This window comes from Bactrocera tryoni, chromosome 1 (assembly GCF_016617805.1).
Source record: "Bactrocera tryoni isolate S06 chromosome 1, CSIRO_BtryS06_freeze2, whole genome shotgun sequence".
Taxonomy (NCBI): Eukaryota; Metazoa; Arthropoda; class Insecta; order Diptera; family Tephritidae; genus Bactrocera; species Bactrocera tryoni.
The window spans coordinates 22,259,270-22,271,377 of record NC_052499.1 but is presented as its reverse complement, the minus strand read 5'-3'; the positions used below and the strand labels follow the sequence as shown (position 1 = coordinate 22,271,377).

The following is a 12,108-nucleotide window of genomic DNA, read 5'->3' as shown; positions in this document are numbered from 1 at the left end:
TTTTCCAGGTCTAAAACCACACTCATACGGTCCAATCATTTTTTTGGCAGTGGGCTTTAATCTTTCACACAGTACGCTCGATAGAACCTTATATGCGATGTTGAGGAGGCTTAGCCCACAGAAGTTGGCGCAAATTGTGGGGACCCCTTTTTTGTGGATTGGCAGAGCACACCGACCATATTCTACAAAGAAGCTGATGCATGCTCCTTATCAGTTCTTCGCCGCCGTGTTTGAATACCTCGGCCGGCAATCCATCGGCCCCCACGCTTTGTTGTTCTTCAGGCGGGTAATTGCTATTCAAACTTCTTCATGGTCGGGCAATGGAACGTCTGCTCCATCGTCATCGATTGGGGAATCGGGTTCGCCTTCTCCTGGCGTTGTGCGTTCACTGCCATTCAGCAGGCTGGAGACTTGTTCCCTCCATAATTTAAGTATACTCTGGTCATCGGTGACTAGATCACCTTTGGGGGTTCTACAAAAGTATGCTCCCGTTTTGAAACCTTCTGTTAGCCTCCGCATGTTTTCGTAGGATTTTCGAGCATTACCCCTGTCGGCCAGCTTGTCAAGCTCTTCATACTCACGCATTTCGGACTCTGTCTTTTTTTTTGTCTGCAGCTCTCGGTATCTATCCCATCCCGCGCGTGTTGTGGTCGATTGTAACGAGGTAGGCAGCCTGTTTTCTCTCCGCTGCGACATGGCACTCCTCGTCGTACCAGCCGTTCTTTTGCCTTATCCGATAACCAATGGTTTCATTTGCAGCTGTACGTAAGGAGCTTGAGATGCCGTCCCACAGTTCCCTCATACCGAATTGCTGATAGGTGCTCTCAGAGAGCAGGAGTGCAAGTCGAGTACAAAACCGATCGGCTGTCTGTTGTGATTGCAGCTTCTCGACGTCGAACCTTCCTTGTGTTTGTTGACGTGGGTTTTATGCTGCACAGAGACGGGCGCGTGTAGAATCTAGTATTACAGATAACCTTATTCCGGGATGATTTTGACATTGTGGCAGAGGCAGCTCTCATAGGTGCGCTCCACGCGCTCATAGAAGGTATCTTTGGTCACACCGCCCTTCTCTTCCGTCGTTGGAAGAATCCCATACTGGATTCGCACTCCTTTATATGTCCACTTTAGTAAATTTCACAAGAACCGACTCGTTTCAGTCCTTGTCTCGTCCATCACACTTCTTGGACGGCGGTGATGTCAATCTTTATTTAAACGACGACATCAACCAGCAGGGCAGCGGCACTTTCTCAATTAAGGATAATTAAGACCGTACATTCCAGGTGTATGCCCTCACATTGTAATCCTTAATGCGTTTGCCGTGGTCGCCATCAAAAGAGGGGTCTCTGGTCCGAGGCTCTTGGTTAGTTTTAATTGGGGGTGTTGTTTACATGGAGGGTCCCAAACCCAGTGGATCTGGCTTTGGCTACCCAGAGGATACTTGGTCTCAGACCGGAAGTCGTGAGATGCTTGAATGGCACTCAGAGAACTTTCTTCACTTGCGTGAACTTCTACACATGACTCTATCCTCCATGATAATTTTTAAAAATAAGTTAAAATTTCAATAAAAAGTGTGGTATTAACCTGTTTTAATAAAAACTAAAATTTACAGCGTTGGTTCGATTATAAATTGCGATGGGACCCTGAGGAATACGGTGGTGTTGAACAACTTTATGTGCCATCGGAACATATTTGGGTGCCGGATATAGTGTTGTACAACAATTGGGATGGCAACTACGAAGTGAGTAAATAATAAATATATATAAAAGTGAATACATACACATATATACATAAATAAAATATAATTATACCCTGAATAGGGTATATTAAGTTTGTCACGAAGTTTGTAACACCCAGAAGGAAACGCCGGAGACTCTATAAAGTATATATATAAATGATCAGTATGTTGAGCTGAGTCGATTAAGCCATGTCCGTCTGTCTGTCTGTCCATCTGTCTACCTGTCCGTCCGTCTGTCTGTCTGTCCGTCTGTATATATACGAACAAGTCCCTCAGTTTTTAAGATATCGTTTTGAAATTTTGTAATCGTCATTTTTTCTTCAAGAAGCTACTCATATGTCGGAACTGCCGATATCGGACCACTATAACATATAGCTGCCATATAAACTGAACGATCGGAATCAAGTTCTTGTATGGAAAACTTTCACATTTGACAATGTTTCTTCACGAAATTCGGTATATATTATTTTCTAAGGCAACTATGTAATCTCCGAAGAAATTGTTCAGATCGGTTAACTATAGCATATAGCTGCTCTACAAACTGAATGATAGGTATCAAATGCTTGCATGGGAAACCTCCTCATTTGACGATATATTTTCACGAAATTTGATATGAGTTATTGTTCATAGAAATAATGTAATATCGGAAGAAATTGTTCAGATGGGCTCACTATAGCGTATAGCTGTCATACAAACCGAACGATCGGAATCTAGGGCTTGTATGGAAAACTTTTGCATTTGACATGGTATCTTCACGAAATTTGACATGGATTACTGCTTAAGGTAATAATATAATCTCCGAAAAAATTGTTCAGATCTAAATTAAATGCACCTGTGAAAGGTATATTAGCTTCGGTGCAGCCGAAGTTGACGTTTTTTCTTGTTTTTCATATGAATTATAAGGCGAACAAATTTTCAAAATAATATACAAAATATGTACAATAAAAAATAAAAAAAAAGTATTTAGAAAGTGGTGTTGATTTTTGTTTACATATATTCATATTCACAAACACATATATAGTACATGCTTATGTAATATATGTATATGTCTACATATGCCTGCGCATATATGTAATCCACAGGTAACACTCATGACAAAGGCAACATTAAAATACACCGGCGAGGTCTTCTGGGAGCCGCCAGCTATCTACAAGTCCTCCTGCGAAATGAATGTCGAATATTTTCCTTACGATGAACAAATTTGCTTCATGAAATTCGGTTCATGGACATACAACGGTGCACAAGTGGATTTGAAGCATTTGGATCAGGTGAGTGCAAGCTTGGCATTGGCAAGGGGGGAGAGCAATGGAAAGCTGCTGCAAGCCACACAGTTACGAAGTAACTTTTATGTTTTCAGTTGTATTTTTTATTATGATTTAACTTTTGCTGCTCTTACTTTTAGTGTTTTATTTTTATACTCTTGCAACCAATTGCTACAGAGTATTATTTTAGAGTGAAAATTGACGAAATCGGATGAAAACCCCGTTCACTCCACATATAACGGTACTGTTCAAAACTACTTAAAGCGCGATAAATCAATAATTAAATGTGCCAGAGACGCAAAAAATGTGCCGCTGGGATGGTATGACAAGGCTTTATAGGGACCGGGGTGAAAAGTGTACGATGGGCGTGGCACCGCTTACTTTTTGGTGATATCCCATATCTGAGGACCCGACTGACCGATTTCGACAAAATTTGGTGTATGGTATTTTTTTCATATATATGTCACGTTGCGAAAATGAGCGAAATCGGACATAACCACGCTTACTGCACAATTAAGCACAATTTTGAATTCCACTTGATTCGTTTACTTTCCAGCGGTATAAAACTTTGCACGAATAATGTGTTTAGGGTGTGCCTGCTTATGACCAAAAGTTGTTTAAATCCATAAAAACTTTTCAAGCCCTTAGGTACCGAATATTTAGAACCCGGTGCCTATAGCTGTTTTTGATTGAAAATGTCGGTCAATGTGTAGTCCAATACTCCCTTAGTCCCCATACAAGTATATCTAATATAAAGATAATCGAATTTCCGCGAGTACCGCATATATTGGTCAATATGTGAGTTATCTCAGTGGAAATAAGAGAGCGTTTTTATACAAAACAGTGTATCTTTGTGCCAAAATTTGTTAAATTTGAGCAAAAACTTGGTCTAGCCCCCATATAACTAATATCAGGATTTTCGAACATCCGGTTGTTTTTACTTTATATGGTTGGTTTTACTCCTAAATGCATTTCCTTGGCTTTGATTTTTGCAAGTTGCAAGAGTATAAAATGTTCGGCTGCACCCGAAATTAGCACTTCCTTACATGATTTTTATTAGTTTCTATGTTTTCTAAATGCATACAAACAATTGTAGATACATTTGTATTTGCTCACTTCACTTCAACTTTTAGCCACAGAGCCATACTCGCACCGCAATTTGCAATTTATGCGCCACAATCACACAAGTGCTGGTAAGATTGGTTAAGGTTACACATGTTCAAGTATGTTATGTATGTGCGCAATAAATAAAATGGCGGCGAGCTTGCTTCGTTGGAGTTTTTGTTTGATTTGCTTGGACCACAGGTTCCAGTTTAACTTTGCTTGATTGGGTTTTCTCTTCATTACTTCGGCTTGGTTATAAATTTTGATCTCTAAACTGACGAGGTGCTACTCCAATGGGGAATATGAATTCCTGAGCAATACGATGGAAATGGGAAAAAAGTTTCAAACCAGCAAGAAATGCATAAATAATTTCATATAAATCGAAAAAAATATGTTGAAGATACTTATAATATAATGGCTAAGTCCACATTTGGGTAAGAGAGAGCATTCTTGAATCTTCGGACACGGTGTTTCATTGTGTGCAATTTAAGACTCAAGTTAATCATTTACTACAAATAGCGCAAGCCTATATTCTTGAAATATTTTCTAGAAGTATATTTTCAGCATTTAACTTTATTGTGACAGACAGTTATCACACTTTCTTTTTCTTTTGTAGGTAAGGTTAGGCTAAAAGTCGTTCTTAACTGGGATCTCACATGGATAGCTTAGAACATCGACCCAATATTTTACATAATAGATCATAGATAATAGAATATAAGACCTTTACAAATCGGCAAAGTGCCTTGAGCCTATCACAAATTTGTTAAGATGGCTAATGTTCGTTTCGGCTATGTCTTCTGGTTCGCCGATGGTAAGAGTGCCGAGATGTTTCATCATCAGCCCTGCAAAGGGCGGATAATGGAGTAGAGAGTGCCTTGATGTTTCCGCCACACCCTCTTCCATACAGTTGTAGCAACTTGCGTTCAACAATATTCTTAGCAAGATTCAGTGAGAACTCCTACTATAGTATAGTATAGAAGATCTCCTGCGTTATACTCTAGGCCAACAGGCTGCAGTTGTATAGGAGCTGATCGTCGATCAGCGCATAATAAGCGCACGCGAGGTCCATTGATCCAGTTCTTGGACGCAATATGTCAATGGACATCCAATAAGTTTTTGTTCAGCGAATATAGGGACTAGTCGAAGGAGGACTTTACTTTTCGAATGCCTACTCAGACTGAAGTAGCCCCTGTTGGCAAAAGTAATTTCTTGTCTGATTTCGAGGTTGACATTCTGGTTGCTGTTAATACTGGTTCCAAGATAGACGAAATTATATGCGACTTCGAAGTTATGACTGTCAACAGTGACGTGGGAAGCAAGTCGCGAGTGCGACGACTGTTTGTTTGATGACAGGAGATATTTCATCTTGTCCTCGATCACTACAATCTTCGCTTCCTTATCCAGTCTGGAGAAAGCAGAACTTACGGCACGGATGTTGAGACCAATGATATCAATATCATCGGCGTATCTCGGCACCTGAACACTTTTATAGAAGGTTGTACCTGCACGCTTAAGCTCTGCAGCTCGAATTATTTTGTCCAGCAGTAGACTAAAGAAGTCGCACAATAAAGAGTCGCCTTGTCTGAAACCTCGTTTGGTATTGAACGGCTCGGAGAGGTCCTTCCTGATCTTGACAGAACTTTTGGTATTGCTCAAAGTAAGTTTACACAGCCGTATTAGTTTTTCGTGGATATCATATTCAGACATAGCTGCAAATGGGCAGTTCCTCTTCGTGCGTTCAAAAGCAGCTTTAAAATCGGCATGTGGTGAATGTCTGGTCAGTTGCTGATTTTCCAGGCTTGAAGCCACACAGATAAGGTCCAATCAGTTTGATGACTATGGTCTTTAATCTTATACACATTACGCTCATAGAACCTTATTATATGCGTTGTTGAGGATGCCTATCTCACGATGGTTGGCGTAGATTATCGGGGTCTCCCTTTAGACAGAGCACAATTAAATTTCAATAGTCGGGCATGCTTAAGTCCGACCATATTCTACAAAGAAACTGATGCATGCTCCTTATCAGTTCTTTGACGCCGTATTTGAATATCAGTTGGAGCTGACATTTTTTTTCTTTGTTGTTATTATTATTTTTAATTCTTCCATAATTGTTTGTTTAAATTTCTATTCCTTTGCTTTGATCTTTGACTCATACATAGGTTCCTGGCAGTAATCTAGTGCAAATTGGAATTGATTTAAGTGAATTTTATTTATCAGTCGAATGGGACATACTTGAAGTTCCTGCAACGAAGAATGAGGAATACTATCCAGACACATTGGAACCGTTTTCTGGTAAAATGAAGACAATAATTATATAAATGTTTGTTTTTCGACTCCAGCCAAAGCATTTAGCTTGTCTTTATTAAATTTTATTTGAAAATTTTACAATTTTGAATATTGTTTTTATATATTATTCTTTTGTTTACAAAATATGGAATATATAAGTATAATCTCAATTCTCTGAAATATTTTTATTCCACAGATATTACATTTAAGCTCACCATGCGTCGCAAAACACTATTTTATACCGTTAATTTAATTGTGCCGTGTGTTGCATTGACATTTTTAACGGTGTTGGTATTTTATTTGCCCAGCGATTCCGGCGAGAAGGTAATAAATTCTGTACAAAATTTTGTTCTGTTTTACTAGCTGAATACTAACAGGCGTTTGCTAAGTTGGTAGCAAAGCTTTTATCATCAAATGAATTTTTTAATGGTTCAAACTGTGTATTTTCTTAAATAAATAAGTTTTTCATGTATTTTTTAAATAAATCTCTTTCAGCTGTATATTAGTATTTTAAGCATGTTTTGCCTTGAAAATTTTACCTATAATCTTATTTACTATACCATATTTGCATTGAACAATTTTGTCTACTGCATATCGTCACCTAAAATGCAAAATAGCGCATCTTCAAAAAAAAAATCGAAAATCACTGTCAGGTATGATAACTAATATATAACCATTTTATAACGAAAACTCAAATTTTGCTTCAATATGAGCGGGAGATAACCAATGTATAACCATTTTGTAACCAGTAAATAACCATTTTATAACTAAAACTCAAATTTTGCTTCAATATGAGCGGGAGATAACCAATGCATAACCATTTTATAACGTAAACTCAAATTTTGCTTCAATATGAGCGGGAGATAACCAATGTATAACCATTTTGTAACCAATATATAACCATTTTATAACTAAAAGTCAAATTTTGTTTCAATATAAGTGTGAGATAACCAATATATAACCATTTTGTAACCAATATACAACCATTTTATAACTAAAACTCAAACTGTTGGAATAAGAGTCGTTTCTATTATATCGTTTTTCCTTCGCTTGTAAACTTATTAAAAGTGATGTTAAGTTATTTTGTATTTTAGGTGACGATATACTGTTTACCGTACTTCTACAAAATGCTTTATAATGCATGCGATCTCTTATCAAACTATTTCTAATACACTTATACCCTTCAAAACATTATTTACTTTCTAATCACACTATCACTGCATTAAAAAATTTAACTGAACATTTTTAAATTTATACTAACAGCGTAACTATTTCAGCAAATTTTAATTAACAGTATTTTTAACCCAGCAATTGCTGCCAGATTGAGTGTGTTCTCGAAACAGGAATTATTAGTTATATGTTTGTATATAATTAGGTGTGACGAGTAAATGACATGGAAAATTTATACAAGATAAAAATATATTTTTTTACAATTTTGTTTAAAATTTGTTTTTTTATTTAGATAAAAAAATATTATCTATCTATTTCGCTAATTACTTTGGTAAATTAAAAAAAGACCCGTTTAAATTGTTTCTTCCTAGAACTTTGCATGTGCAGCTGTGTTCATTAAAATAGTAGTGCTGGTGTATTCTAACTATAAAACCAAAAACAAAATCAGCTAAAAATACAAATTATTAACTCAAAAACATTTAAAAGTAAGTTTTAGTAATTTCTACGTATGTATGTACAAAGTTTTATTATTCCTTACGAAATTACGATGGACTCCTAACCTACAGCACCATTTTTAGCAAAATTTAGCATACTGTGTCCAGTTTGAGACAACTTAGAAGAGAGGATAGTCAAAACAATTCATAAATAGGAAATACAGTGAAAACTGTATTAAATAGACGCTCTTTTAAGCGGACATCTCTATTAACATAATGACCGTTCCCAGAATTTGTTCATATTTATTAAGTACAATCTATTAAGCGATAACTCTAATAACTGGACAGAAAGGCTCTTTTGTCAGGAGATTTCACTGTATATATTTCTAAACAAACGCATCTATTCACAATCACCAAAAAAAAAAAATAGAATGCAGTTGAACTTCCATAACTCAAACTTCTATAACTCGAAGTCCTCCATAACTTGAACTCTTGAGTTAGTAATAGAAGTCTTAATAGCATTTAAATTTTCCATTGACATTTATTAGTGTGAACATATCAAAATTAAACCTCAAGTACAATCACCTGGATTCTTATACTAACAAAAACATTTTCGCCTTTATCCGTAAATGAAATTTTCACTGTATTGAATAGTTTATTACTTGAATAACAGCATAAAAGGTAAACCACAGCAACGCGTGGCGGATCCACTAGTACATACAAGGTCTGTGGCAAAAGAAACAGAACTTTTTAAATATAACTGTTTCTGGTGGCGCCACCTATTGGTGGGTATATGAAATAAAAAGCTTGATCTCTTGTTGACATTTCGTAAAAATTTTAAGACAATTGGATAACTACTATCGATGTTATCGATCAAAAAATGACAGCAGCTTTTGGTCATCGGTCGTAAAATGCATTTTGAACAAAGAGCAAATATTAAATTTTGTTTTAAACTTGGGAAAACGTTTACTGAAACATTTCAAATGATGAAAAAAGTTTATGGTGATCAGTGCCTATCCAGTAGTAATGTGCATGAGTGGTTTAAGCGATTCCAAGAAGGTCGTGAGGACCTCTGTGACGATCAGAAGTCGGTCGTCTTCAGAAGTCAAAAATAAAGACAATGCTGATTTGTGTTTACGATTCCGAGGGTATTGTACACCGAGAGTTCGTCCCACCTGGCCAAACGATTATTGCTGTGTTTTACCTTGGTGTTATGAAGCGTCTTTTTCACGCATTCGTCGTGCTCGACCACAATACCGTGAGGCAAGGTCCTGGCGCCTGTTGCACGATAATGCGCCGTGTCATCGGTCGACCCTTGTCACTGATTTTTTGACAAAAAACTCCATATTAACCATTAATCACTCACCCTACGCACCTGATCTGGCACCCTGTGATTTTTACCTAGTTGGAAAACTTCATTTGCCCATGAAAGGACACTGGTTTCAGGACATCATTTCAGCTATCCAAAAGCCGACGACCGATATTCTCAAGAGCATTCCGAAAAATGGCCTTAAACACTCATTTGAAATGCTAATTGACCGGGCTAAACGCTGTATCGAAGCACAAGGAAACTACTTTGAATAAAAAAATATAACTTTTGAAAAATATTAATTTTTTGTTGTTTTTTTAACAGTCCAGTTTCTTTTGCGACAGACCTTGTACACTATATATAGATTTCCTAAACAAAACTTCAAAAAAAGTATGTTCACATAAATAGAGGTGACTATTTTGTTGAGGTTTAATTTGAGCCCACGTATCATTGACAACTAGGAAACCTTGCATTCTAACTCACATACAAGGTGTGTTCCAAAGTAAACAGGACTTAAAAAAAAAGAGAACAAATGGTTTTTTTCGCCAAAATCAATTTATTTTATTCAAAATAGTCTCCTTCTGCTTCAATACAGCTTTTTGCACGGTCCAAAAGCATGTCGAACGAGTGTTTTAGCTCGTTGGCCGGGAAGGCCGCCAGTATGCCCGTGCAAGCCTTTTGAATGGCCTCTACGTCTGCATAACGCTTTCATTTTATAGGCAAATGCATTTTTTCGAAGAGGAAGAAGTTTCGCGGTGCCATATCAGGTGAATATGGTGAGTGGTTAATGGTTAAAATGTGATTTTTGGTCAATTAATCGGTCACAATAATCGTCCTTCGAATGTTGGATTCTGAGCAATTTTTGGTCTTTAGTCAATTTATGCGGAACAAACCGTACACACACTTTCGTAAACCCAAATGTTCGGTCAAAATGTGATAAATCGAAGTTTTGGAGATGTTCAATTCCATTTCCATAAATTTCAATGATGATTTGATGAAACCACTCTGCTACGGCATAGGAAACATCGCCATAAACTTATTTCATCATTTGAAACCTTTCGGTAAAAACTTCACCAATTTTAAAACAAATTTTAATGTCGGGTCTTTGTTCGATTTCGATAACGCAAACATATTGACACTTAAAACGCAATAACTTTACTTACAATCTATGAAATGTCATGAAGTTCACTTACTGGACAATCGATAAAGATAGCAGATTCTAACGCACCAGTCGACATATAGGGGGCGCCACCAGGAGGCGCTAGATTCAAAAAGGCCTATTTATTTTGGAACTCATCTCGTATTTGCTTTTGCTAAAGCTTTGCGCTGGCCGGGACCTCCTTTCTGAAGCAGACTCCTTCTTGGCAAATGTGCTCATACGTCTCTTCTTTGTACATAGGCATTTTCCAGCAGGCAAATGGTATTATCACAAACAATCATATAACCAACATAAAGGACCGACATCATGGTACGAAAAACAAGGCCATACTAGAATACTCTGACTACCATGTTTAAAAATGTTGGAAGTATAAATGGAATAATATTAAATAATTTTTTATAATTTTTTACCCGCTAAAAGGAAAGAGCACTGAGATTTTAAAAAACTTTCATCAGAAAATTCTTTAAGTCCTTAAATACACTTACTTATTGTATTATCGAACCATAATGACAAGCACTATTATTTTAATGAACAGCTTATTTTATTGTAGAAAAACAAATATGTGTCATAAAAAGACAGCGGAAGCAAAAATAACGGGATTTTTTCCTTTTTTAAGTTGAAGTGTCTAGCCATATCAGTATATGTTAGAAAACACCTTTAAATTTAGGAAGCTTTTGCACTACTATTTTCATGAACACAACTGTACATATATTTTACAATGAAAAAATATTCAAATTACAAAAAAAAAGACTAATAGTAATGTAAGCGAAAGCAAAAGACATATTTTTATTTTTTAATAAAGTTATGACTCAAATGATAATGTACAAAACATATATATTTTTATGGAATTTTGTTTAGACACATAACCAAAAAAAGGCCGAAATAAAAATAAATTAGAAAAGCACCACAATAGCTAATAAAACAATTTTTTGAATAAACTGAAACATTTTAAGCTCTTCATACTTAACTATTTTGAAAATTTTCAATAAATAACTAATCAATACTAACTACTCTCTAATTAATCAAAAAATATTTTTCTACGTTTGCGTAGCTTAGTCTCTCAATTATCATTAGCATATGCACTCTATACTCTCTTTTTGCATTTTAATCACTTATTGATGCCGCATATTTATTTCACAATTATTCCCACCTGAAAGCAATTAAGCATAGGCGTACTTTAAGTACTTTTAAGTACCGAGCCATTATCAGCAGCTTTTCCACGGAGATTAGCTAAAAAAAAGGTACGCGCTATGCTTAATAGAAGTAATGAAATCTCATAACGTAATTTCATCGAAAATCAAAAATTGCAACAAAAACGTCCAAATTCTTAAAAATTCAAAAAATAGCATTACTTACATAAATTTAGTGAGATACTCATCTTTTCAAGGACATCACCATCCATTACACCATACACACACACATGCATACCTATAGCACAAAATGTACACGCATATTACAAGAATACCAACACACGTACGTGCTTACACGCACACATACATACAAGTAAGCTGAGATCGGTTGGTTGGCTCGCAGTAGCGCCGCAGTTTTGATTGTAGTTTTTTGCTGATATTTGCAAACATTTTGACAGTTTCAATTTGTATGTATGTATTATTTTGGTTAGATCGTTTTTTGTTGTAAACAATTTG

At 36.2% G+C, this 12,108-nt stretch overlaps 1 protein-coding gene across 2 annotated transcripts in view; it reads left to right on the top strand.

The window, feature by feature from the left end:
- LOC120767067 (acetylcholine receptor subunit beta-like 2) overlaps positions 1-12,108 on the top strand; it is a 29,600-nt gene that overhangs the window by 2,603 nt on the left and 14,889 nt on the right. For both annotated transcript variants that reach the window (XM_040092925.1, XM_040092934.1), the window contains exons 3-6: positions 1,610-1,738; positions 2,818-3,003; positions 6,264-6,396; positions 6,587-6,714. In XM_040092925.1, the coding sequence (XP_039948859.1) occupies positions 1,610-1,738; positions 2,818-3,003; positions 6,264-6,396; positions 6,587-6,714 (576 nt within the window). The remainder of the gene's footprint in view (positions 1-1,609; positions 1,739-2,817; positions 3,004-6,263; positions 6,397-6,586; positions 6,715-12,108) is intronic.